Raw genomic sequence first — 27,486 nt, 5'->3', positions numbered from 1 at the left:
CAAGGACTCTGAGCACTGTGCCAGATGGTTTTAGTATGTGAAAGACAAAATTCTGTTGGGGTATGTTGCTGCCAAAGCACATCTCTCTCTCGTTTTAGTCACAGAAGTGTGTGTATTTTCTAGTTGTCTGTGGCAAAGCAGCTTTTGTCTCTTGCTTTAGCCTTACTTCTAGCCTAGCCATAACTGAATACTGTATATGTCAACAGCTGTTTTAAATCATTCTAGTGAAGCTTGTGTGAAAAGGACAATGAGGTTTTCATAAGGCATGGAGTCACAGGCACGCTGTCCTGAAGGTTATACTTCCTTTGGGAGTTGATTCTTGAAACATTTGCAAAAGAGGGTGAGAAGTTATGCATTTTGGATCTGAATCTCAAACTGATGACTAAAGCAACATGAGACAGCATTTGGTGTGGAACAGCATGATGAGTACACCTGTTAACATCCCACGCACTGAGGAAAACAACCCCCTAATAAGAAAGAGTTACACAGACTGCATCTTGTGCAAAGCTTTCCAGTGCATTTGTAACCAAGAGAAACAGTTGGAAACAACATTAGTTGCTCCAATACATTTTGTTGGAAGTTATCAGACTTGTAAGTTTGGGTTTGTGGAAAAGTACATTTCAAAGGCAACTATAGCATTTTCACAAACCTGTGTATTCTACATTGAGGGGTGTGTAACTTACGTTAAAGAGAAGATGTGTTACCCATATATATTGTTTGCAACTGTAATGCATAAATAGGTTTTTATCCTAACTGGTTTGGCTGGGAACCCAGTGAGAATTTTCATGTTTTCATCACTTTTATCGATTGTATCATTTGTCTGAGTTTATGAGAAGTATGGGCTTTGTTGTTGATGAAAATAACCGCAGTTTTGCTATCCAAATAGCATTTATTACCACTAATGCAACATTATGAGGTTGCCAGAATATTAGAGAGTAAACTGAGCCTTAGAAGTGCTCTTTTTTGTTTATTTCTTTTGTTACTATGAATCTGAGGAGTGGTATGTGTAGTTATGGATGGTTTGACTGGCTTGCAGAATCTTTCTGTGATTCCAGAGAGGAATAATACAGATAGAGCAAATGTCTCCATAAAGTTACTGCTGAGTTGTATTTGGAAATTAGCTTAGTCAGAGTTCTATTTGTAAACTGTAGAATTAAGTTATTTAGGATATGCTCCTGACTGGCTGATCACTCAGTGCTGGAGGAGTCTGATGGGTGGTTTTATCTCTGTAATCATCCAGTGTCATATTTTTTCTCAGTATCTTTCCTTCCAAGTGCAAATTGATTTCTTAGAGAAGATGGAACATGATGGGACTGTAAGGATAGCTCCTTTGTGGGCCAGTCAGTGCTGGTTTTTAGCCCTTGGGCAGTGGTCCACATCAGCTATGAGGTCTTGAGGTTTCCAGAATCAAGAGCTAAATCTACCTCCTTCCTAGTTAATGTAATACTGAGTAAATTGTTCTTCCGAAACACAAGAAATTGTTGTGTAAAATCAGATTAATGTGGTCTCAGGAACACTGCTGTGAGCTTATAGATTTCTAAGAGTACTTTCTCCTGTTCAAATGAATCAGCTCCCTATCAGGTACAACAAAAGCTCTATTTGTTTATTTTTTTCAAATCTGTGCACAAAAAAGGTTTGTTTTTCTCCTTAAGCATTTAGAAATGCTTAAGATAATTGATTCATTCTTGCCTTTGCCAGTTAGAAGATTTTACTAACATCATTACCAGTCTGTGACCATATGCTCCTTGTCCAGTTTCAATCTGACTTTGCTTCTTTTCAGAAATTGTCTTTGTGGTGGTTATCACTCAGCCAGCATAATTAGAGAGCTAATTAAGGTTCCTGTAGCTCACTGCAATGATGTATTAGTAGACTGTCCTGCTGAATTTACTGTAATGATACTGAACTGCAACTTAAACTAACCCATCAGACCCTTCCATTTCTATCTTTACAGCCACCATTAAACATAGGATGTATACATGTTATATAAATGTAGGATGCCCACGTCATATTTTATAGGTAATTTTTTATTTTTTATCAGATCATTCAATTCTTTGTTTCCCTGGAAAGTGTTGTGGAAAGCCTGACAGTAACTTTTCTAGAAATTCTTCAAATGAATAATTCAGAACATTAAAATTTGTTACTAATGAATGGATGAGAGTCTTGGCAATGCTTTAGCATGTCTACAAGTATTTCCATACCTGAGGCAAAGTGGGCAAGGAGTCTACTATGTTTCTCCTGTGCCTGTTCCTCCTCATGCCCTGGAGCTGTTTTACATGCTCCTTATTTAGTTACTTATCTTTAAGTCTTTTAAATGTTACCCTGTGGATTGGGAGAGTGCTGGAAGGTGACCCCAGGTTAGCAGAATCTATATGGGCAGAGTCTCAGTGAAGGAAATTAATTTCTAAAAATTCAGTAGCTGTTTATTCTAGGAGGTTTTTTTTCCTCGTATGGCTCTGACAAATTTGCCTTCCTCCTTTAGTACTTGAAGTCCATCTTAGCTACAACTAATAACTAGTAGTGGTAACTGATACTTGGTCAAGCTAATTGGTTTGATGGTCTTTAAGTGCAATATTCGAGTTTTTCCTATAGAAAATGGAGTATTCCTATTGGTACTTCTGTTTAAAGGCAAGGGAGGAGTCTGCAGGGTCTAGGCAGGAGGAACCCATGCAATCTGTAGTCTCAGAGTCTCAGTGCAGGTAAACTTCTCAGCTAGATGTGAAACTACCGAATTGTTTGTCTTCTTTACACAGTGTGCTCACAGCAACCTTCTTTTCTGTATAGATGAAAAATGATCATGAGAAATCAGAAGTAAGAGGATGAGTACTTGAATTTTGTACTTTGAAATTGATTCTTCCCTCCTTTTTAAACAATAAGCCTTCCAACTTATTTTTATTTATACACAGACCTATTCACCTTGGCATAATTTTTTGCCCCTCTTCATAGGGAGTGGTATTTCTGTCTGTAAGGTGCTGAATTTGTGAACAGATTTATTGGAAACAACTTTTACAGTCCACCTAACTAATGTTGCTTTATAATGGGTGTTTAATACTCAGTAAAGCAAAATAGTTGACATTTTGGTCTTGGTACCAGTTAAGCAATGTAATTAAGCACATTTTACTTTGGACTCATGAGAACCCCTAGAGATTTGAAGGGAAATAAGAAAACCTTTTGTAGAAGTTTATTAAAAAAAATGAATGGAGAATACAGAAAAAAAGATCTGCATGAAAGTACTGGTTTTTTTATTACTTATTTGTTTTTTATTTTCATCCATTTATTATTTATTAATTTCTTTCTGGCTCTGTACCCTTGTATAAAAACACTTGTTCTGTAAAGGAGAAATTGAAGCTGTTCTGTGCCTGAGTCAGCATCCCCCAGCACAAACCTCCTAGGTTGCTCACTTCATAAATCTCAGTGTGGGTGGCATGCTGAAGCTTGGCCAGAAGGACATAAGAAGGACATAGGGAAGGGGAAGAGGGCTGAAGAACACAACTCAGAAGATGGGGTCACATGTCCACAGACAGTATTGTGCTGTGAAATCACATAAAGCTTGTGAATATTCTGAACACTGCTGCAGTTAAGGAAGATAACAGATTCATCAAAGCCTGAATTACACATTCTTCATGCAGTGTGGTGACTTTTGTGGAAGCCTGGTTAAGCCCATATGCCTACATGGTATCTATGCAGGGCAGTGCAGAGGTATTCTGTAGAGTAGCACTGCCTGTTTGTGCCTGCAAAGCACCAAACCTGGCCTGTGAAGGAGATTAGCCAACACAAGCACAGTGCCACACTGATGGGCCCAGACTGCTTCCTGCTTAACAGGTAACTCCTTCACCCTGAGCTGACAGGTACCTGCACCATGGTCCATTGCTCAGTACAGCATTTATTATTCACCTTTAAAGGTGCCTAAGGTGGGTGAGTATCCAGCAGGACTTAAAGCACTAGTCCTCCCACAAAAAGTTTGGCTATGAACTTCGTAGACCTGCCTCTGAGAAATGCAGGACGCTTTTTCTAGTCTCCTTTCTTGTTTATTCTCATCTTACCATGTCTGTGTTTTCCTGCACACACAGCAGAAAAGAACACTATTATAAATACCATACTTAAAATAAACATCTGCTCTTAGCAAACTCAGATACAGATACTCAGTCCAGATACAGGCATTCAGGTTGACAGTCTGGGTTAGTTCTAAACACAGGAGATCCATTCTGAATTTTATCATTCAATGGAAGAAAAAGAAGAGATAAGTGTTGGTAGTGTGATAAGTTCAAAAGCCTAAACTTGTTAATAGTTTGGAAAAAGAATTTTACAATCCACTTATTCCTAGTAAAAGGTAACTAAGAATAATTTCTACCAGTTAAAAGTAAATTCACTGATTTCATTGTTTGTTATGAGAGCATAAATATTTCTTCTGAAATTAAGGAGTTTGCATAATGATTAAATAAACTTTTCTAAAAAAAAAGAGAGGAATATTGGGATTTCACTTGACCTAACAATGTATGCAATAGAGATGAAAAAGGCAATACTCCTTAGTAACTTTGGTCATAGAAAAGTCCACCTGAGTCAGTATTTAATCAATTAAATTTTATTATTATTGCACCAAAGGCTGTTGTCTAGGAGTTGCATCCATTTCTGATTCCTTTTGGAAGACCTGCTCCATGCTAAAATCTGTGCTGTGATTTTTTTTAAAAGCTGACAGAATTGGTTTAGGTTGTGATGGTTTTTTTTGTTTTCTGGAGACTGCATGGAACTGTGTATTTTGTAGTTTTACCCTGCTTTCATGCTGACAGCAGTAACCATACCATAATAGTCTTATTGAGCAGGAGCAGATGCCACAGACTTATTGGCCAATTTCACGACTGAAGTGAGTGGCTTCTCATAAAATCCATGGTAGGATTTTTTTTAAGGCTGAATTTCCTCAGAAGGAGGGATAGCTTTCAGTTTCTATGTACAAACTTCAGTTAAATTGAATTAAACATTTAGCTCTTCTGAGAACTGATTTCTCCCATGGAATCTCACTGTTAGAACAGATTATCATCCAGATTTCAGAGTGGAACTAACAAGTCAAAGTTGTACTCAAGGCCTTAAAAACCTAGGTGTCCATATGAGTACTCCACCAGTGTAACTTCCTGAAAGTGATTTAACTTTCCAGAAAGCAGATTCTTTAATGGCTCATAGTGCTCCCAAATTTGGGATGGTAACAACCTCACTATAACATGTGTGTAACTTGCATTCACTTGATAGTTTTAACCCTGGCAGTAATTTCCTACCTTGGTCACTACAATAATAACCTATTACAGCACCTGCAGTTGTGGGGTGATAAATCCCAGCTTTTCATGCCATCTGCTTTCTGTATTTTTTAAAGGTGCCTTTACCATTCTGTTCGCCAGTGAATTCTGCATCAGTGGCAGTCCACTCCATCACAGATTAGTGAGACTAGGCTAGAGTACAGAGTCCATAAAAAGTATCCTTGCACCTCCTGCCCATAGTGGACAGGATTATCACATTAGTTTTGAAGGCAAAGGCAGACTCAGCAAGGAGCTGAGTGCTGGCTATTTTTACTTTGACCACTTAACTCCCTGAGGAGTCAGGAAGGGGCAGTGGCTTTCTGCAGTTCTTTCTCAGAGATTTGATTAGAGCTGTGCTGCAGCTGTTGACCTGCTTACAAAAGCATTTCAGTTCTGCAGTGCTTCCCAGGCTCTGTATCTGACTATGCAGTTAGGCATATGACTTTGGGATATAATCAGAAAATTACCTGTGGGGATTGAAACACAAATTTGTTTTCCTTTATTTTGTAAAGTGTCTCAAGTACATTTAATAGTGCTGTCTTTTTTTGTGTGTTGCACAAGGTGCTTGTAACATTTGGCTGAGGTGTTGCAGAGCTTGTGTAGGGAAACTTGATGGTGTGCAATACAGAGCTGTCTGTCCACACCATGACCTACAGGTGGCAACAAGGAATATGACTGACTGTGAGGTCTCACTGTGGGTATTGGGGAGCCTGAGTTCTGGGTAGGTGCTTTAATCATCTGAGTGATGGTGCAAGTCTGCTCCTAAGGAAGAAAGGTGAATTCCAATGAACTTCAAGGGGCCAAAGGGAGATAATAAATTTTAAATTTGTTTGGTATAGAATTTTAAAACCAACTGTCTGACTTTCCACACAATATTCCTTGGGTATATTGTGCTTGGTGATTGTGCTGAACAAGAGCTCCATGTAGCTCAGTTGCTTGTATGTGTCTGCGGTATTGCATGACATGAGCCAGGCAGATTGTATTCATGGATTTGTTAGCTAAACTGAGCAAAGGAGAACCATTACTAGGCCTAGACTAGTAGGCCTAGTAATCACTAGGCTAGTGATGAGCTCATTAGAGTGGTAAAGATCGGAGACTGACTGGAATGTAGTGACCATGCCTGGGTTGAGTTCATGATCCCAAGGAACATGGGCCTGGCAAGGACCATAGACTGAATGCTGAATTTTAGAAAAGCAAATTTCCTGTTGTTTAAATAATTAGTGAATGTGATCCCCTGGGAAACTGTCCTTAAGGACTGAAGAGCAGACCATAGCTGGCAACTCTTTAAGATCACTTTTCTTTGGGCACAAGATCTTCCCATCCCAGTGTTCAGAAAATCAAAGAGAACGGGACAGACACTGGCATGGTTGAGCTAGGATCTTCTTCTCAAAGTGAGGAATAAGAAGGAAGTGAATAGCCAATGGAAGCAGGACAGGTGACCTGGGAAGAGTACAGAGATACAGATTGGATGTGAAAGGATGGGTTAGGAATGCTAAGGCACAGGTTGAATGGGACTTGGCAAGGGATGTGAAGAATAACAAGAAAGAATTCTGTAAGTACATAGCTCAGGAAAGGAAGGCCAAAAGTAAAGGCCACAATAAATAAGAAGGAAGAATGGTGAAAACAGAAATGGAAAATTCTGAGGTACTCAATGAATTCTTTGTCTCAGTCTTCACTGGCAGTTAGGCTTTCCACAGCGCTCAAGTATCTGAACCTGCAGGTAGGGGCTAGGGGAGTCAAGTTCAAGGCAGTGTAGAGCAGGAATGAGACTACTTGATGTAGCTAAATAGACCCAAGTCTGTAAGGCTGATGAGATGCACACAAGAGTCCTGAGGGAATTGGATTATATTCTTGCCAAGCCAATATCCATCATATTTGAAAAGTTATGGTGGTCAGGTAAAGTACCTGGAGACTAGAAAAAGGGAAACATCACTCCTGTTTTTAAAAGGGGGAGAAAGGGAGACTGGGAGCTACAGACTTGTGAGCCTCACCTCTGTGCCTGGTAAGACCATAGGACAGATCCTCATGGAAGCAGTGTTAAGGCACATGCAAGACCAGAAGGTGAATCCAGGCAGCCAGCACAGCTTTACTAAGGACAGATTGTGCCCGACCAGCCTGGTGGCCCTGTATGATCCACTGACTTGCAGCTGACAAGGGAAGATTGACAGATGTCATATACCTAAGTTTGTGTTATGCCACCGGCATGGTCCCGCATGGCATCATAAAGAGGGGTGGCCAGCAGGGTCAGGGAGGGGATTCTGCTGTTGCGAGAGCCTTTCTTTACCTAAAGAGGGCTTATGAAAAGATGGAGCAACTTTCCACATGCACACATAGTGATAGGACAAGGGAAAATGTTTTCAAACTAAATATGAGAGATTTAGATTAGAAATTAGAAGACATTTTTCACTGTGAGGGTAGTGAGGCATAGAAACAGGTTGCTTGAGAAGTTGTGGACAGTCCATCCCTGGAAGTACCCAAGGCCAGGTTTGGATGGGGCTATGAGCAATGTGATCTAGTGGGTGGCATCCTTATCCATCACATCTAGTTCCATCCTTACTATGGAACTAGATGGTCTTCAAGGTCACATGCAATCCAATTCATCCTACGATTCTGTGACTCTGTGATTCTATGACTTTGCCTTTCTGCTAGAGCAGTTTTTAGTTTTTGCTGTTGAAAGGTTTCAAAAACCAAGAAAGGCCAATGTGAGACTGAGAGGCAGGAAAAAATACTGGAACAGTTTATTGGCACAATTTAGGTTACATGAATGCCAGGAGGCTCCATTGATAGAAAGCTAATTCACATAGTATTGATTAGAATTTATTGACGATTTCTGCAATTATTAGCAATCCATTACTCAGGTCTATTGTCTGCCAAAAAAAAAAAAAAAAAAAAATCCACCTGAAGTTGCCAGTTTTCAAGAGGGAAACTACCCCTGAACACCAGAGCTTGGTTTAGCATACCTTTATTCCACCTGTATAAGTATTTCAGTTAAAACATTGCAGGGGCTGGGAGGAAGGAAAACAAAACAAATCCTAACTTTAAGGTGTCTCCAGATACTTTTTCTGTATTGATTTCTTTTACTATGACTGTTCTCTGTGAGATGTAGCATACTAGAAAGCAAAAAGTAAGGGAACTTGTCTACTGCCTGTTTTTTTCTGTACCACAGGGTCCTGACAGCCTCTCTGCCAGACATGACAGCTTATATCTTATCTTTGTGCTGTGTCCTGGTTATCTGTGTTCTGTGCCAGGGCTTAGCATTCCACTACTTTTACTTAATAAATTAAAGACTGGGAAGGAGTAACACTGTAATACTTGACCAAATAAGGGAGGTGACTGTTTTAGTTCTGCTCCTTGCACAATACGCAGTTGAAGCCTTTTAAGGGCAGGTGGTGCAGACAGAGTGAAAACATCCAGAAGCAGAACATCTATTTCATGTTATAGTTAGTGCCAATGCTCCTGATATCATTGCTACTACTGTGAATTTCTCACAGTCCATTGCAGTTGCATAGGTAAAAAGTGAAGACTTAGAGATGGGACTAAAAAAAGTTACAACCATTTGGTTCATGACTCTTGTATCTTAAGAAATAGTAAGAATGAAGAGAGAACTTACCAAAGGTGAGATTAATTAGACTTCAGAAGTTGAAAAATAAAGTAGCAAAGAGCTCTGCAACACTGGGAAGAAGAGACCAAAGAGAGAACAAGTGTAAATACCATGCAATGAGAATGGGATAGGGACTTGGTGACTAATCATGCAATGAATATAGAGTCAAGAAAGTTAAAAAATAGTTTGGTGTTTTTTGCAGAAAAAATTTGAATGCTGAAGAAAGTGCTCCGAAAGAATGAAACCATTAACCTTTGGGTCTGGTTGCAAGTACACTTAAGACAAATTCTGTAGTATGGGGTTAGAAACAGCCAACCCAGTATCTTTAATAAAGGGGTAGCAAAATTGATGTAGGCAAACATAAATCACTTGTGTTGATCTCGGAAGTGCCCAGAGTGTTAGGAAAAAAAAAAATCTAACCAACTCAGGCACTAAAATACCAAATACAAAGGTTTGTAGGCTAAGGTTAGACTTTTAATCCTTTGTATGAAGCAAAACTACAGAAGTGGAAAGAAAAAAAGCGTCTGTTAAGTTTCAGTCAAATAATAGTTTTGTCTTTGAAATCAAATACGCTTCAGACCTAAAATCAAATGAGGTTTATCAGCTGGAGATTAGATAACAGCTGGAGATTAGATAACAAAGACTACTTCAGTGGCTAAGTAGAGATTTAGAAGACCTAATGAGAAACCTTTTCCTTCTATAGCCATAGTAACTCTGAAAGAAGCCATTACAGAGGTTTGTTCTCTTTTGGAGTGCTGCTACAACACATTATCCTTCAGTGGCCCACATCTGTCCCAGAGATTCCTTCAATTCCTGATTGTTAGTGCCTGTCAGTGTCAGAGGAAGATGCTCTGTTCTCTGAATTACAGCACCTTGTTTACCTCAGTTCTGGTTCCACAGAGAGTAGCTGGATTGAAAGTGTATCCATGGAACACCAGCCAGTGTTTTGAAGCCTGCTCACCCAGGTGCCTATTAGCATCTTTCACACATCAGCTGCAGGTGGTGCAAGATGAGAGACAAGGACATGCTATAGCTGCTTCTCTAGTGTTTTTTTCATTAATACCTATTTCTTCCTCCAAGTTCAGACTCCTGAATGGAAGTGGTGTTGCAGTTTACCCTAGACAGCATTTCACCTAACATACAAAACTCTAGCCAGTCACTTACATCTTTACAAGTTCATGAGACTTGTGAAAGCAAGCTCTTCCCCCAGTGTTGTGACCTTTATCTTTGTGGTGAACAGGCATTACAACTTTGGCAGGATGATTCTGTCTGATTGACTGATCTATTCTTGGAAGTTACAAGAGTTTCACTGGCACAAGAAAGTCAGATTGCTGCACGCTGTTGTATTTGTATTCATTGGGATGTTTTTGCGGCATTGTAGAGATTAGGTTGAAGAAAGCTTCCCTTTGACTCTTGTTAATGTAAATCAGGGTCATCCTGCTGGTGTCATAGGTGTTTTGCTAGTGCAAACCACCATGTATCGGAGATACCATCAAGGACCACTTTGTTTATGAGTTTATCTGTAAAAAATAATCTGTTGTGTCTACTGAAAATGAAAGAAAGCTATTACAAGGATCTTTAGCACTTCTAAATAAAAGTGAAAATATTTTTTACGCAGTTTAGCAGGCTAATATTTCTAGAATTCCAAGGAAAATAATCTGGGCTATCAAGGGTCCTGTACCCTCTGTTTTCCTAGTTAGGTAACATGTAGATGGCTATGAAGAAGACCTGGAATATTCAGATGTGAAGCTGTATAATGAGTAGTCCAGTTGCCTGGTAAAGGTTTCCACATTAGACTGCTAGGTCTTTCAGGAGTAATGTTAGAATTAGCTGTTACATTTTTTCTTCTGTCAGGAAATTTTTAAAAATTCTAATCTGTATTAGAAGACTGTAATTATGTTAATTAGTATCTTTATTATGAGCTGTCCAGCTCATGCTTAAGTGAGACTTATTGTGGAGTTCAAGAATTGGCTTCACATTTCTGTGTTGGTACTAAATTCTCCAATAATTCTGTTTTCTAGAGATGAAAAGACTCAAACTGCTTTTCACAGTTGCACTGTATGATGTTCTTAAGTTTGAAAAAAAAAATGGGCAGTCAGTATAGGTAGCATAGGACTAGCTCTTCAAAATAAAAATTACAGTGAAACTGTGAAACAGTAGGAGGGTAAATTTAACGATGGAACTGTACAATAATTTATATTCCTATTTTCACCCATTTTGTTATATCCACATTTAAAAGCATCTGCTCCTGCTCCTGCTTTTTTTAAATTCACAAAGTATAATTTTAAATAACATGTGTAATTACAAAACAAACAGTCCACTCTTCTTTGATTTAACCTTTTCCTCCTTAATTAGTATTTCATCATCTTGGGGAACAGAAATGCTGTTAGTTCTGATATGGGCAGACTAACCAAAGTTATTCTAAGGTTATAACTAAGGTTACCTTTCGGTTTGGTTCCAAATGTAAATACTCTGTTTCCTAGTCTAGCAAGGGGTAATTACTGCCAAACACAGACAGAAGAAGGTTTACTGTATAATCTCATTGATGTAGTGAGCACTTACACTAAAAGAAGGCAAGCAAGTACAATGTTTGAAGTCAGTCCCATTAAATGTCCAAGATGAAAAGAACCAGACTGTCCATGGTTTGTTGTCTTCTTTCAACATAGTTCATACTCGTGGAACATATAAACACAGGTATATCCCCTGTATGGTTAGATAAAAATAGAGCATCTTTACTTTGAATAGGCTAGGGAAATGAACCCATTTATCGGGCATATTTTTTCCTAGTTTTTATTTTGAATTGCTCTGGAAGTGTATTCCATCCATTAAGTCAGGCTTTTTAACAGCCAATACCTACAACATGAAAGTTGAGAGCCTGATGTATCATCTTTACAGGTGCACTGCTGCATCAGTATGTTGTTGATTATGCATTATGCATATCTAAGGATATATAAAATGATATCTGAGTGTTAAATATAACGTGCTATCTGAGGCTTCTGCAAGATAAATACCACTTGCCGTACCAGTTCCAAGACTTGCTTCTTGAGAGTAGTAGTATCCTCTCTCATCAAGAGACGTCATACAGACAAAACTCCTTACTTGACTTCACATTTCTAATTCCACAAATTTGGGGATTCTAGTGTGAGTACACAGAAAGAAGAGAAACTTAAAAAATAAATAGTCTTAGTTTAACTGTCCTGTGAAGGTGTGTTTCTAAAAACATTGTAAAAAGTAATCAATGGACCTATGATTTATTAAAGATAAAAATCCTTACCTTGACTCATCAGCAGTTCTTGCAGAGTTGCAAGTTCTTGAAACCCTTATCCTAAGCATTTATATGCCTAGCATCTATCAAGCTTATCAGGAAGCCATATGCTCCATTAAATAGTGCTGCAAATGTTCAGTTCAGCAGAACACAGAAAATAATTTCCAAATTTTTGTCCACAGGAATTCTACCAGTCTCAACTGGAACATCTTTAAAAAAAAATACCTAGCTTCTTGCTGTATCAGTGATTGAAAGCTGTGATTTAGGATTTTTGTCTGTTAAAAAGCAGATTGGTAAATACAGAGTGAAAAAAAAATTGGTAAAATGAAGATTTTTTTCTTTAATTTTTTTCTACTCAATACTCAGTCATATTTTTAGTTTAGAAAAATGTAGATGTAGGAGCATTAAAAATCCCACCCCTTTCCTGCATCTAATCTCTGATTTCCCTGGCTTTGAAGATCTAGTAATTTTACTGTCCCATATTAGCTTCCTTCCTCTGAGGGTGTTTTCCTGTATTTTGTGTGATTATGTGTTTGATCTAATGCAGCATATTATTTCTCAGAGTCTGCAGCTTTGAGAATTTTTGCAGCTTTCCGTGGGAACACCCTTCATGTTTTCTGGCATGATTTTTCACTGTGAATGTCTATAGGCTGCATAAAGGCACATTCTGCATTTCTTGAGACTTCCAATGATGATTATTTCAGAAAAATGTCAATAAGAAAAGAGTATGCTTAATTGTCAATGTACTTCTACTTACTCTGCTGAATTGTTAGGAGCCAGAAAACAAGAAGAACAAAAGAAGGTGCATTGAGCAATCTACCATATTCCTACTATAAACTATTTGTACTATAAACTCTGTACAAAGTGAGCCCACACACCAACAGAAACAACATTTGTATTTTCATTGCTAGTCTAGTACATAGAAATCTTTGAAAACAGCTGCAGTCTCTTGAAGCTTTTACTGCTGGTCAGGATAAGTCCATCCTAGGCTATTTGTTATCTAGCTAGAGGAATATAGAAAAGCAAATGGGGAAGGATTTCCTTCTCCAAAAACTGTACCAGGATATGGGAACATTTCTGCAGGCAAACATATTCTAGCTGTATTGTCAGGCTACCTTAAGAGAATTGGTTTTGCTCTGCCAGCCTGTTAGGTATTGCCTTCTGGTTTATTGTTTTCTCTTTTTTTGGCAGTACAGTCTTGTTTTCATTCTGAAGTTATTGTCTCACAGAGATTAAATTCTTTTATGTTCTTGATTTTTTGAAGAGCCAGACAGAAAACTGTTCAGCTGTGCCTTCTGAAACCTACTTCATGAAACAGCATTTCAAAGGGTCAATAATATATGTAGTGCTGTATAAATGCAAGGAAGTACATACCCACCATTACCTCTAAGCTAGAGGTATGAAATCTAAGTTCAGGATTAAAAATTTTGGTAGTTCCCTTTTCTTCATGTACATGTTTGTCTCTTTTCAAATAAATTTCAGCATTCTTACTCTATCTCATTTAAAAATCACTTATTTTAGATGTAATATGAATACCTAGGCTGAATAGGAGACAGCTTATAGAATGGATATTCTTACATAAAAGAAAAGTTGATTTGGAGACTACATTAGAGTGCAGGCTAAGAGTATAAAAATTTCAGAGAGAATACTTAAGGGCTGAATCGTAGTGCTGCCATTTATGGTGGTGAATGGAACTAAGTCCAGCTGGTGGCTGGTCACTAGTAGTGTTCCCCAGGGCTCAGTGCTGGTGCTGGTCCTGTTTAACATCTTTATCAATCATTTGGATAAGGAAATAGAATTCAGCTCAGTCAGATCACAGACAGCACCAAGCTGGGTGGGAGTGCTGATCTGCTGGGGGGCAGGAAGGCTCTGCAGAGGGATCTGCACAGGCTGGATCATGGCCAAGGCCAGTGGTGTGAGGTACAACAAGGCCAGTGCTGGTCCTGCCCCTGGGTCACAGCAGCCCCAGGCAGTGCCACAGGCTGGGGCAGAGTGGCTGCAGAGCTGCCCACAGGAAAAGGCCCTGGGGGTGCTGGTGACAGCAGCTGAGCATGAGCCAGCAGTGCCCAGGTAGGGGTCAATCTCTTCTGCCATCTCAGTCTCTTCTCAAGTGAAAGGATAAGAGGAAGTGGTCTTAAGTTGTGCAAGGGGAGTTTCAGATTCAATATTAGAAAGATTTTTTCACTGAAAGTGTGGCTAGACATTGGAATAAACTTGCCATGGAGATGGTGGAGTAATTCTCTCAAAGTATTAAAGAGGTGTCTGGATGTGGCACCTGGGGTGATTATGATGGTGCTAGATTGACATTTGGACTAGATGATCTTGAAGGTCTCTTACAACCTTGATGATTCTGTGATTCTGTCCTTCAGATATATTTATGTACCAGGTTTTGAAGGGGTCAGTGATGGCATATTTTGGCAGTTTATCCCATCTGTTTTATGCATTTAATGTAAGACAGAGAGATGTGCCATCAGAAAACAGGTGGTTTTTTTGATCAGAAGGGTAACTGCTTTCACCTTGACACTTCTACACAGATTGTTTGATTAATCTGCTTTGCTTTGGCTTGACTGGAATTAAAATTAAGAAAACTGTCTTGCTTTAAGAAATATTGTTAAGTATGATTGAAAGTTGAAGCAATTGTAAGTTTCTTGGTAGTTGGTCAGATTGCTTCACTGTATGTCAGTTCTTACTTTCCAGGTTATAAAACAGTTGATTCTGAAAACTCTAGGTGCACAATGAACACCAGAAAATGTAATTAGATAGAAGATTGGTAAAACCCATTTTGCATAAATCCCATCTTGAGATTTAGAATTCTTTAGACTTTCTTTCTTTCTTGTTTTCTCGTTTTTATTTATGCAAGAAAAGATTTTTTTGTCATCATTTATAACAGGAATATTTACCAGTTAAGCAGCTGGGGAAAAGAATGCACATCCATCTTATAAGGTGGTTAATTTTTGGTTCTTGGAAACACTGGCACATCACCCAGATAGTGAGAAGGCTTCTTGTATTATATGATAGGAGACAAGGAAAATAAGTTAAGACGAGGAAAGGTTTTCAAAGAACATACTGCTTAATGAAAGCATTCCTGTATTGTCTTGTCTTTGAACACATTACAAAAAGTAAAAGTATCTTTCAAGCATTTTGATATTTGACTACCTGCAAAGAGGGAAGCTTCAACATGATATTTTAACTTCCATCAAAACATTAGTATAACAAAAATGTCCATCCTTAGATTAGCTGTTTCTTGGTCAGCAAGAAGAGAAAGATACTGGTAAAGTCTATTGAACTGAGATCCTATATTTTTCAAATAATAATCTTAATGTATAAACATACTTGGGTTCTGGCTGAAGTTAGGTGCTGAGACAAGGATCAGTTTTGAATGGTAATGTTGATCTGTTCTTGGTTTTGGGTTTTATTTTTTTACTTCTAGCCCAGCTGTCAGAAGATGTAATGAGACTTAGAATATTCCTAAACTTATCTCAGATCATATGCAAAAAAGCACAATTCTAATAATGTAATGTTTTATTGTATATTTTCCAGAGTTGCAAAAGTAATGAAAGTTCCTGTGTATGAAACACCAGCAGGATGGAGGCATTTTTCCAATCTCATGGACTCTGGACGTTGTTCCCTTTGTGGTGAGGAGAGTTTTGGCACTGGTATGTAATACATAATCAAAAATTACCACAGACTTAATTTTTCCTGGATGCCTCAAGTCAAATCCAGAACAATCAGCAAATTAGCTCTGTCTTGTTCTGAAACAGAGAACTTTCTGTCATTCACATATTGAGGCTTGTCTTTTAAGTGTGGTGTTCAAAAATTTGAGGCATGAAAAATGTGGGAAATGGATATTCAGCAGAGGCAAGCAATTTTACTACTGTCCAGACAGCTTCTGGATGCGCCTGGCATTCTCTTAAAAATAATGCAAAAAAGCCTCATTGGTTCCTCTGCAAGTCTTCAGAGATTGCAGCAGCATTTGTAGGGATTTTGCCTATATGGAAGCCACATGTTGTTTCCTAATGTGATTAGGTGTACAAAGGATTGGCATATCTGATGGTGCATCTACAAAAACTGTTTCAGGCTTTCCTTTTTTGGAACATCACAATTGCTTAAGTGTCAGCTAAAACTGCCATTAGAAGAAATTGCGTTACATGTGAGCATTTGTGTTTTCCCTAGGTATTTCTGCTTTATCAGTACCAAGAACCAATCAAACAACAGAATGCAGAATGAATGACAAATTTGAGCCATCAGAAATGTAGTATTGACAGTAAGAAATAGAACAAATAATTGAGCTATGTGGTCTGTAAATGTACATAAATGTGGGTTTAGTTTATGAGAATAATGGAATAAATTTCAGAGTGTTTATTTTTTTCTTTTCCTGGATTCTGGCACAGAAAATCTTCCTTTTTGTTTATCAGTAGGGCTATATTACAAGTCTTTGAAAAAGCACAGACCAGAATAACTTAATAAATTGCCTGGCTAATAGTTTATTCTATATTTTGATGTGAGTTATATGGAGTTCTCTATTTCGAATGTGTAATACCTTGGCTGCAGCTTTTTGTAGAAAATTACTTACCATGCAGTGAAACTTGATTACAAATTTAATTTTGCCTTAATTGATTTATATAAAGTATTAAGTTTGTTTTTTAGGGTCAATTAGAGCAGAATGCTGCTTTTTAAAAAAATAATGATACCTTTAAGTAGCCATAGATATGGCACATCATGTATTATCTTCTTGTTTGCTGTATAGATATGAATGGGCTATGATGCAAGAATCAAACATATGTTATGTTTCTTTGGGTTTTACATATAAAAAGGAAGAGAATTTAAATTTATAATGAATGATAATTTTATTTTTGTTGTCAGTGGGAACCAATGTCCCATGGCAAACTGTACATCTTCACTATTTGCTCTGAGTGGCACGGGTTTGTATTGCCTTGACTATATCTTTTGAACAGAAACTTCCTCTACAGTGTGTTCTATGAGGTCATTGGAGGAGATTTAATTTGGGGACAGAAGGGCAGGAAGATCTTGTACCTTTCAGAATGTACTGCTATTTGTTGTTGGTGTGTTGTTGAACTGCATCTCCATTAACCCATGTGGGGTGTAAACTGGGGAGTTTTCAACTCTCAGTGCTTTTTAATTATTTTTCACTGGGCGAGTTCTTTACCTCTTCCCTCTAAATACTGAAGTTCCTCTTGCTTATGCAAAACCAGATACTTTAGTAAAATTTGGGTGGTTCTAAAGACATCAGTATGACCTCAGTAGCACACAAATTATTTGGAAGAAAGCTCCTGGCTTCATCATCATGCTGAAGAAAGTTAAGTGAGGATTTGAAATAGAGGGAAACTTGTAAGAGTTTTGGTGAGTTCTCATATGTTGAAGTATACCAAGATACGTTAGCCTACAGAGTGCAGCACCTCCTGCTGCATGTAGGGTTATGTGTAGAGGTATGTAAATCAAACAGGAGTGGCCTCTCTGTGCCCTATGTCATGACAAACCACTGACACAGCTCTGTCTCTGCTTGGGGAGTTAGTATCCTAGACTATCTTTGTCTAATGGTGTTGAGTAGGACTCTTTCAGATGCTGTCTGTCTGAGGGAGAAAGAAGAATCATTAGTTGTGCTCAGTAGAAGCTTTGAGGTAACTTGCCATTTAAATTTTATGGTGCAGTTATAAAAAAAGACAAACATCAGATTTCCCTTTCACATTGCAAAAGCATGTTCAGTCTTGCTAAGCAGGGTGTCCCAAGTACTGGTGGATTTTAGCCCTGGAGATGAGCCATATAGAAATGAAAATAAAGTGTTTTGATCAATTGTAACAGTGAGGACATTGTGATTTCTGTAGATCTAATTTAATTATCCTGAGTATCTGATAGTATTTGAATTTGGGAAGATAAACACTCAGGAGCATCAAGGAAGTGCCTCTAGGGTTTGACTGTTCTAGATAGGCAAGAAAATTACCCTGACTTTTCGCTTTGCTTGCGATTGACCTTTTTATTTGCTTGTGTCTTTCAGTGAGGCCTTAAAACAATTGCCTTCTGTACTTATAGCCTCTCTTCCAAATTTGCAGGACCTTACTTCAGTCTCTACATTCCTTACCACTCTGTTCCTTATATTAATCTGGTTCTTCTATCCTATCGTCAATTCTTCAGATTCCTTGTAAATCCTGACTCTTGTAAATGAGTGCTTGAACATACTGCTGGCCAGCATGGAGAGCTGGCCTACAGTAATGCCTTGGCATCCTGGTACGCTGTGATCTGATTAACTTTGTTGTACTTGCAGAACTTCAGGGCAGAAAGCCTCTTGACCTCCAGTTTTATCCAATTCCATCTAAAGACAAATCTGGACACTTGAGATTTGATCCCATGGGCATCCAGAGAACTTGAGCACAGGGTTTGAATTCCTCAGTCAATGTGTAGTTGCTGAGTAAAAAAGTATGAGACAGAAGGAGATTTCCTAAAGATGTTGTGGAGTGTCCCTCACTGGAGATATTCAAGAACTGTCTGGACTCAATCTTGTGCCATGTGCTCTGGGATAAGCCTTCTTGAGCAGGGAGATTGAACCAGATGCCCTGTTGTGGTCCCTTCTAACCCAATCCATTCTGTGATCCTGTGATGCTTTTGGGGCAAATTATGTAATGACCATGATGTCTAAAGTTTGTTTTTCTCACTGCCTCATTTCCTTATCATCTTTCAATTCAGTGCAGATGTCTGAAAAGTGCCCTCATATGCCACAAGGTTTATTTTTAAGACATGTTCTGGTTTGTAGATGACCAGTACTTTAGCAATGTGATCTGTTTTTAGCTGTAAATATTTACCTTATTGCGAATCTTTTAGTAATGTCCTAAGCCGCGTGACCCTCACATGCTTCTGCTAGTACTGGGCATTTAAATCAATTTTGCAGCTTTTGCCAAATCATATCTATTTAGGGAACTGAAATTTGGTACTTCTTTAGCTTTCAGCATGGAATATTTATGTAAGTGTATGATATAGTGATCAGAGTGGGAAATTTACAGCTCTGTGTATGAGAAAAAAGTTTTAAAAATCCACCTTCTATCATCAAACTGCATTGGAAATAAATTGCTAGTGTGCCCAGGTAATAAAGCCCAGCTGAAATTTCCAAGTAATACAGAGCCCTGGTTTAATAACATAAGGGACTTTGGTCTGGCAAGTAAATAAAAGCAAATTTTCTGCTATAAAAGGAGAAAAGATGTTGAAAATATCCCATACAGCTGTATTTCCCAAAGTTGTTTTCTGGCAGCTGATCTTGGAGCTAAACCAATGCTTTAAAAACTTCTTCCATTTTTGTAGCAGTGTGGGGAGCTTGTCAGATGAGGTTAGTAGCTTTTCCCAGTGCACAGTTCAAAGGAAGGCCTCAGCAACAGCAATTAGTTTCTAAATTTCATCAGCAAGTTATTAATCAGGATTAGGGGAACTGTGTGGCTGATTTATCTCTTTTAGTTTAAGCCATTTCAGTAATTGCTACAACTTTCATAAATTTGCTTGTTTCATCTCCAAATTCCCAGATTCTATTAACATCAACCCCTTTCTCCTGAAAGATTATATTCTCCACTAGTTCTTCTTCCACATAAAAGTGTGTGGTTGCTGACATGAATGAAAGCCACAAAGGAGCTATTTAATTGTCTGTTAGTTATTTACGTTTGCCTAAAATAATGCTAAGTTTCAGCTTGATGATAAATTTGTAAGACTTAAATATGTGCAAACAAAATTATTTGGTGTGAGTTTGTCAACTCCTGTGATTTTCGTGTTTTAAAATCACATTTACAGAATGCAGTATTATAGAGTGGGATAACTAAATTAGTGGAAAGCAATTACCTTTTATTCATGCATATGACCCACAAGGTTTGCTTTCCCTATCAGAATTGGATGTCTCAGATAAAGACAAAGTTAGACAGCTTTCACATAGTAGAAAAATCTTAATATGAACATACTTGCATGGTTTTGCTTTATTTCTCAAGCTACTGCCTCTGAAGACTTTTCTTCAGTTTAAGATTGTGTATGTGGAGTACTTTTCTATGAATGGGAGCATAGAGCGTTTTGCCCAGGTTGTTTACTCTTGAGTATGGACACAGCAATTTACTGCAGTTAAAAAAAAAAACTTCTCCTATTGTTATATGGAGAAATAATGAATTAACTTAAAAATAAGTTGTTGAAACACTTGCAGTGTTTTATAATTTCCTTTGCCAATGGCAAATTAAATAGAGAGGGTTAATCTGTTGTCTCTTTCTGCTTCAGCTCAGAAATTCATTAATTCCAGGATGTTTCAATTAAAAGTAGCACTGAGAATCATCTGAGGTTACTCAGAGTCCCGAGAAAGCTGGAGGCAGTGTTAATATTGCAACTTCAGGAATACAGAGCAGTGAGGTACCTTTTTCTTCTTCCCTTTGCACAGGACAGGTGTGCCTCTGCAAATTAATTGGGTCTGTGGAGCAAAGAATGGTGTTAGCTGAACTGAGGCAGCGAGTAAACTCTCTCCCTAGAGTTTCTATAATGAGAATTGGGCAGTAGGACCAAGCTGAGACAGAGCAAGCAAAGACATGTGCAGATGACTGTTGGTAGGTGAAAATCAGAGTAATGAAATTGCAGAAATAGATTTTAATTTGCTGAAAGAAGGGAGGGCAATAAGTACAATAACATGTATGTATGCAGTAACCAAGCTGATGGATGTTCTTAGTTTGAATCCATTAATACTTACAAACTGAAGCACTTCCTGGGCACACAAGATTATTGTCCTTGTCCTTGTGTCAGGCTAGTATTTTTAATTGGTGATTTTTGATTTGAAACAGAATCAAAATACCCAGATTCTAGGTATCCAGGCTTTTGTCTCTGGATTACCTTCTCCCATTGCTTTCTCTTTGCAGAGAAGAAACAGTATATTCTCTGAGGGACATGGAAGGACAGACAGCATTCCAAATCTGCTAAATGTATATGAAGAAATTACATTCAGCCCTCCTCATATAGATTTATGCATTTAAGCCATACCAGAACAAAGTTCAGAATCCAGCCAAGATATCTTCAGAAATGCTTTTGTCCCTGTTTCACTAGAATGTTTTGGTTCAGTGAAATGTACTTAAAATATTTGCTGAATCAGAATGCATCTCTTTAATGTTCAGCTTAGCCTGTTGCTCTATTGTCATGATGTAGACTGTTTTGCTGAAGGATTGCAGAACTCTTTGCTGTATGATTTGCTGGCCTGCAGTCCGCTCAGTGTTATGTAACAGGAGAATAAATGGTCATTCATATTGAAATAAATTGCTGAAGGGTTAAGCTCAGTTCCATGTCTCCACTTCTTAAGTCTTTGAGACAGTTAAGTAATTTAAATGGCTGGTGATAATCAGCAGCAGAGATGACATTTTAGGCAAAACAGAATTTTTTCTGTGCTAAGAATGAGTGGCTGAAAGGAGAGGCATGCAGATGCATGCAGGTTAAGAGGGAAAGGGACAGAGATGTTGGTGTGAGCCTGCTGTTACAGGCTCTGCCTGGCCCCTGGGGCTCCCTCACTCTGCCCAGGAGCAGCACCAGGGCTGTCAGCCCCTGCCCAGCAATGCTGCAGCGGGGCCAGTGTCCAGCTCCCCACCATGCCGGGCCAGGGGTTCCCAAAGCCAGGCCTGTCCGTGTTCTCACGTCCTGGCCTGGCTCTGCCCTGTCCCATCCCCGGGAAGTGCCAGGTGCCGGAGCTGGGGCTGCTCTGGAGCCCCACTGGGGCTGTCCTGCTGCAGGGGCCCCGGCTGCTCATGCCCTGCTGCTCCAGTCCCCGAGCCTCCCCAGCCCCTGTGGTGATTGATGATGTTCCTTGATGTTGGAATACACAGAGGAGGAGCAATATATCCTCTGGGAAAGTGAAAGCTCTATTCTAGATTTCTCTTCTGGTTGGAGGGGCAGAGGCCTGCACCATTATCTGAGGACAGACTCTTGGCTTTAGTGACAATGACTGTGACTCTGCTGCCTGCTTTGCCTACAAGTAAGCTGACTTTATTATCCATAGAACATATTGCTGGTGTTCCTGAGAAGATATCCTTAAGCCGATCTAGCATATTACTTCAGTGAGGGAGTAGAAGAGGTGAGAGGTAACCTTTAAGGTCCCTTAAAGCCCAGACAATTCCATGGTTCTATGCCTGAGTGTCTGAAGGACTGACTTGCTGTAGAGGGACATTTGTTTTCCTTTCTTATCAGAAGCTATTTGCAAAGCTTTGAGAGTTCATAAATAACCCTGCCCTTTTTCATCTGACTGGTTGGCACTTCATGCTTTCACAGTACAGGAGCAGGGATCAGAGTGAGCTGTGGCTCCTCTTGCAGCAGCTCCTCAAGCACCAGCCTTAAACTCTGGCTGCTGTAATACGACACTGCTGTTGCAGAGGGCTTGCAGATTACAGAACAAGTAGCAAAAAAGAGATATTCTTACTCTCAGGACACCTACTTTGCAAATGTGAAGACAGGTTACTGTCTCGGCTCTCAAGTCCATCTACAGTGTTCTTTTCTGTAATACCTAACACACAGACAAACAAAATCTTCATGCAGATCTTTATCCTCATCAACAAGTATTCAAGAATCATTCCTATACAACTTCAATATTGTGCTGAATAGTAATTTGCATTTCTTTAACCCTGTGGTAGTTAATGTTAAGATTGATGTTAGATAAAGAGTGTTGAGGCTGAATGTAACACAAGGAGCATAAAAATGGCAGGCAGATCTGTGGCAGACCCAGGACAATGGGCTCCTAGAAAATCCATGTGAGCAAAGGCTGCTGATTATTGCTCTCTTCCAGGAAGAGGGATTGCAAGCTCAGGGTAACAGCAGTGATTGACCCTAGGAATCATGGTGTCTCTCTGCACATCTTGTTATTTTCCTTATATGTCTTTAATATGTTGACAAGTTTTCACAGGATTAACAGCTTCAGTGCATCAATTTATATTATAGGAACTGTCCTCTGCCATTAGCAAAACCCTGCTATTTTGACAGATGGCTGGCTATGTGGACCTTGCAGGCTGCTGTGTAAAGCCAAGCCATCAAAGCAGTCTTGCTGCAACAGGATTTTTGTATTTGAGGAAGGAGAGTATTTCAGGAAACAGGTTTTCAGCCTAAGAGTTTTTAGATTCCTCTCTGATGGATTTTGTTAACTATATTATAAAGTCAGATAATTCAGTTTGTTGCCTCCATAATCAGTAGGTACTTCATGGAGTAAACAAAACTTCTGAATTACTGCACTTGCTTTGTACTCATTGTTTAAATAATGTGTGACTAGACAGAAAATCCTAAGGCTGCAGCCAACAAACTTTAACCAAATTTAGTATTATTATGCCTGAGCAATGCCTACATGTTTCTTGAGTCTGTTAGCTTATATAATTGCCATCAGTATTTACTGAGTGCCAGCAGTGATGGCTCTTACTTAGATCTGAGACTACATGTTAAATCATGTAGGGTATCCCAAAACTGTTGCTAGTCTTCATTGTTGGAACAATTTCTATCCTCATAAATACAAACCTATGAAGGGATCTAGATAGGAGCATCAAGTCTTCTTTAGCACTGAGTGGTATGAAGAAATACAAAAAAAGGAACAATCCCCCTCTCTGGTTTGCTTGGTTTTTTTCCCCCTCTGGAGGAATCTTTTCAAGCACTTGGTTTTGTGCTGACTGGGGGTTATGAACATTCTAGAAATTCACAATTTTTGTGGAATGGGAAGTTCTTTCTCTGCAGTTTGACATCTGCAGATGGACATCTGCAGAGATAAGGAGATGCTGTTGAGCTTGGCTCTCATAAAGGAGAACATTCTGGCTCATGGCTAGGGTTTGCATATCTAGCCCACTTCTGGGAAACAGCAGCAGGGATGTGCAAACATAGTATATCAGTAAGAAGGAATAATGACTACAAATGTTTTCATACTGCTATTGTTTCTATTCAAGTACTTGTACATATTTTTATTTTACTTTAAAAGTATAGGCTTTGTCATGCATAAGTAAGAGATGCTAAGAAGTCACATTTTAAACATTAGTTCTGGTTTTCTATCTGGAACATATCAGAGGTGCTGGGGCTAGTACTATGGATTACTGTTATGTGACATACACAGTTAAATGCAACATTTTTCCAGCCTTACCATTCTGATTTGCAGTGACACTGAATAATGTGCTTAATGTCTGTCTCTTTAGGGTCTGACCACCTTCGTGAGAAAGATGGACTGTGGGCTGTGCTAGTTTGGCTTTCAATTCTAGCAACTCGAAAGCAGAGTGTGGAGGAGATTGTCAGGGATCACTGGGCAAAATTTGGCCGGCACTACTACTGCAGGTGAGAAAAATGAGAAGAAGGAACTTATGCAGCTGATGGGAGAACTCTGCTACAATCATTGCTTGTTTAGATGTGCTCAGCTGCACTTAGGGGTGCATTCACTATGCCTACAGAATGAAAATGTGCCACAGATTATCACTGTTTTGTAGACAGGTTTTTCCAGAGGTATAAGTGAACAGGAACAATGTGTATATGTCACTGCTAGCATATGAGTAATTGAATTTTTAAATATTGAATGACAGAAAGATTTGAATTATTTACTTGTGGAATGTATAGGTGCAGCTTGTTATATGATTTTGAAAAAGAAAAATTAGCCCAGCAAGATTTCCTCCTGCATTTTTTTCTGTAAGTGCCTCCATGTGACATTGTTTAGTGAGAACTGAAACCTATGCCTGCTTCCAGTTCAGGATAACTCCTTCAAAGATACAAATATTTACTTACTTTTATTAAGGTCTTAATATGGTGAGTTCTAGCTGTCATTTTCGTCTTTGCTTTTGCCTCTCTTAATCCAGACTTAATCTAGAGGAGTTCACAATTTGTGAGATCTTTTGCACACAGCTCTTCCTCAGAACTTTTTGCTAAGTTTTCTCTGTTTCACTTATCTGTTGAGCACTGCACTGATTGTGTCATTAAGTTTTGAAAGCTAGATGTGTATTTTCTATGCTGCTTTAGAAACTGCATTTTCTAGATGCTTTCTGTTGATTTAGAGTCAGGTGGCCAGCATAGAACTGTGGTTGTACACATGTAATGGTTAGATGGCACAGGACTTGAATATGTGCGCTGGTTTCATTTACAATCAGTACTTCAGTGGTCCACTTCTGATTTTTGAAGTAAGCAGTAAATTGCTAATTGTGAGTATATAGAGCTCTCTGAAAGCAGGACTGCCTTCTCAGCTCTGGGGACTTATTTTCTGGTTCTACCTTTTTTTGATATATGTGCAAGGTTTGATTACGAAGCACTGGAACCCAGAACAGCGTATTTTATAATGAGAGACCTGGAAGCTTTGATCACTGACAAATCATTCAGCCATCAGCAGTTTGCTGTGGGTAACAATATCTACAGTGTGGAAAGAACAGACAGCTTTGAGTACATAGATCCTGTGGATGGCACTGTGACCAAAAGACAGGTATGACTGTAGTGATGGATTAGCAAAGTTTTGCAGCTGTCATGTTGTCTCCAACAGTGCTGTTTCTGAAGTTCATCTGGCAAGATTGTCCATTTATTTATGGGATGATGTTTCCTTTGCTGTGACAGATATTGCATTTCCTACTTAAGATTAGCTCAGTCTGGTTAAGATAATCCACCTTTAGTTTATCTTGTGCTTGCTGTACATAACTGGAGAAAATAGCGTCACAGTGAACATAGGATGAAGTCCCTGTTGAAAGCAATGCATGGATAGGGAGACAGAACAGTAGAAAATATCATATAGAAAGATGGTCTTTCCTTTTTCTATTTTCTATCTGAAGTCTCAACTGGCTACACATTACAAAAAAAACCCAAAAAAACCCAAAAAAACCCAAAAAAACCCAACAATTCTTGTTCTTGGCAGCCCACAGGATTTACATAACTGAGATGCAATATCTATTGTAGGCAGTAGCATGCAGAAGACTTTAGAAGGTTGTAGCCTATGGAGGCATATTTGACTTCCCTAGCCCAAATTTCCAGCTCCTTCTGTCTATTTATACTTAATTTCTTGGTTATCAAGAACCACAGTTCAAACTGAGCCTTCAGTATTTGGAAATTCATGATGTTCTTGAAAGTAACCATGTGCTTTTGCCAGGTCTAAATTTATATTTATATTAAATTTATTGTAACTTGAATATGAGCTGTGACTCCTATTACAGTTTGTCCTGATTTTATGCTGTTTATGTTTTTATGGTCCTAGTTTCTCTCGTTTTTAAATTACTTGACCTAAACAAACACTAGGAAATACTATTACAAGCCATTAAAACTGTTATCATGCCTTTCTACTCAGAGTCTTTGTAGTTTCCATTCAACATTGAATTCAGAATATATGAGCAGTCTATCTTGCCACTGAGCTACTTCCTTGTTGTGTATTAATTTTGAAATAAGATATGAGAATATTGTCATATCCAAGTCTAGTGGAAAATTACAGACATGGCAAACTCGTGACCATTGTAGTTCAAAAAGCAGCTTGTGAATTTTAATTGCATTTTTGTTTCCCTTAATTTTTTTGTCCAAAGCACTTACTCTATATGGGAATATAATTGCTAATCATATCACCATGTAACACAAATAGGGAAACATGACTTGGCTTGTTCTCAGACAGACTCTGAAGGGGAGCCCATAAAACCAGAAAGCATGTCTTTTTCATAGGGAGTAGCTCCTATTTATTCAGAGTACAGTTCTACCAGTTTGTCCTTCAGCAAGGACACATTCCTAGCTTCATATGTCTGCAGCCTCAGTGGGACTTTCCGAGCACACTAAATTGGAGAGGATATTGATCTATGCAAATGAAACAACAGTTCACTGCTGCCTTTTTCCTTGAGTAGCTTGCTCATTATCTAAATGCAGCTATCTCTTTCAGACTATCATAGGCATTGTGGATTTTTCAGCTAAGTGTTCAGGAGTATGTGCCAGGTTTTATTCCCCAGAACATAGGAGAGGGAAATTTACATTCAGTGTAACTGCAATGTGTCTCATAAATGAGAAGACAATGATAATGGTAATTATTCAGTGTCAATAAACAACATATTCAGAAAACAAACACAGCAATGAGAAAATAGGCAACAAACAATACACACAGACTGTTGCTTCTAATTAATTCTGTTTATTGAAACCCATGAGTATTGTTTATCATGCTACAATAATGAGACTTACAAATCAAATGAAACATTCTGTTGTTTTTGAAGATTTCTAATTTTAAAGCTGTACTGTGTTTTTGCTCACATCAGCACATAACAATGTTGCTCCTGAGGGTCCAGCAAGCCAGAAATGGGATCAGTGGCATTTTTGTGTAAAATTTGAATTATAAGGATGAGAGGTAAAAGTTGGCCATTTTACTAAGAGACAAAAGGCTC

At 38.6% G+C, this 27,486-nt stretch overlaps 1 protein-coding gene across 2 annotated transcripts in view; it reads left to right on the top strand.

The window, feature by feature from the left end:
• PGM5 (phosphoglucomutase 5) overlaps nucleotides 1–27,486 on the top strand; it is a 67,831-nt gene that overhangs the window by 27,704 nt on the left and 12,641 nt on the right. The window contains exons 7-9 of one of the 2 annotated variants that reach the window (XM_021531756.3): nucleotides 15,689–15,783; nucleotides 24,310–24,445; nucleotides 25,388–25,571. In XM_021531756.3, the coding sequence (XP_021387431.2) occupies nucleotides 15,689–15,783; nucleotides 24,310–24,445; nucleotides 25,388–25,571 (415 nt within the window). Of the gene's footprint in view, nucleotides 1–15,688; nucleotides 15,805–24,309; nucleotides 24,446–25,387; nucleotides 25,572–27,486 lie in introns of both variants that reach the window. The other variant, XM_021531754.3, reaches the window with a different exon arrangement.

The sequence above is a fragment of the Lonchura striata genome, chromosome Z (genome assembly GCF_046129695.1).
Source record: "Lonchura striata isolate bLonStr1 chromosome Z, bLonStr1.mat, whole genome shotgun sequence".
Classification (NCBI taxonomy): domain Eukaryota; kingdom Metazoa; phylum Chordata; class Aves; order Passeriformes; family Estrildidae; genus Lonchura; species Lonchura striata.
Note: the sequence above shows the minus strand (reverse complement) of the source record. Positions and strands in the feature narration are given on the sequence as shown.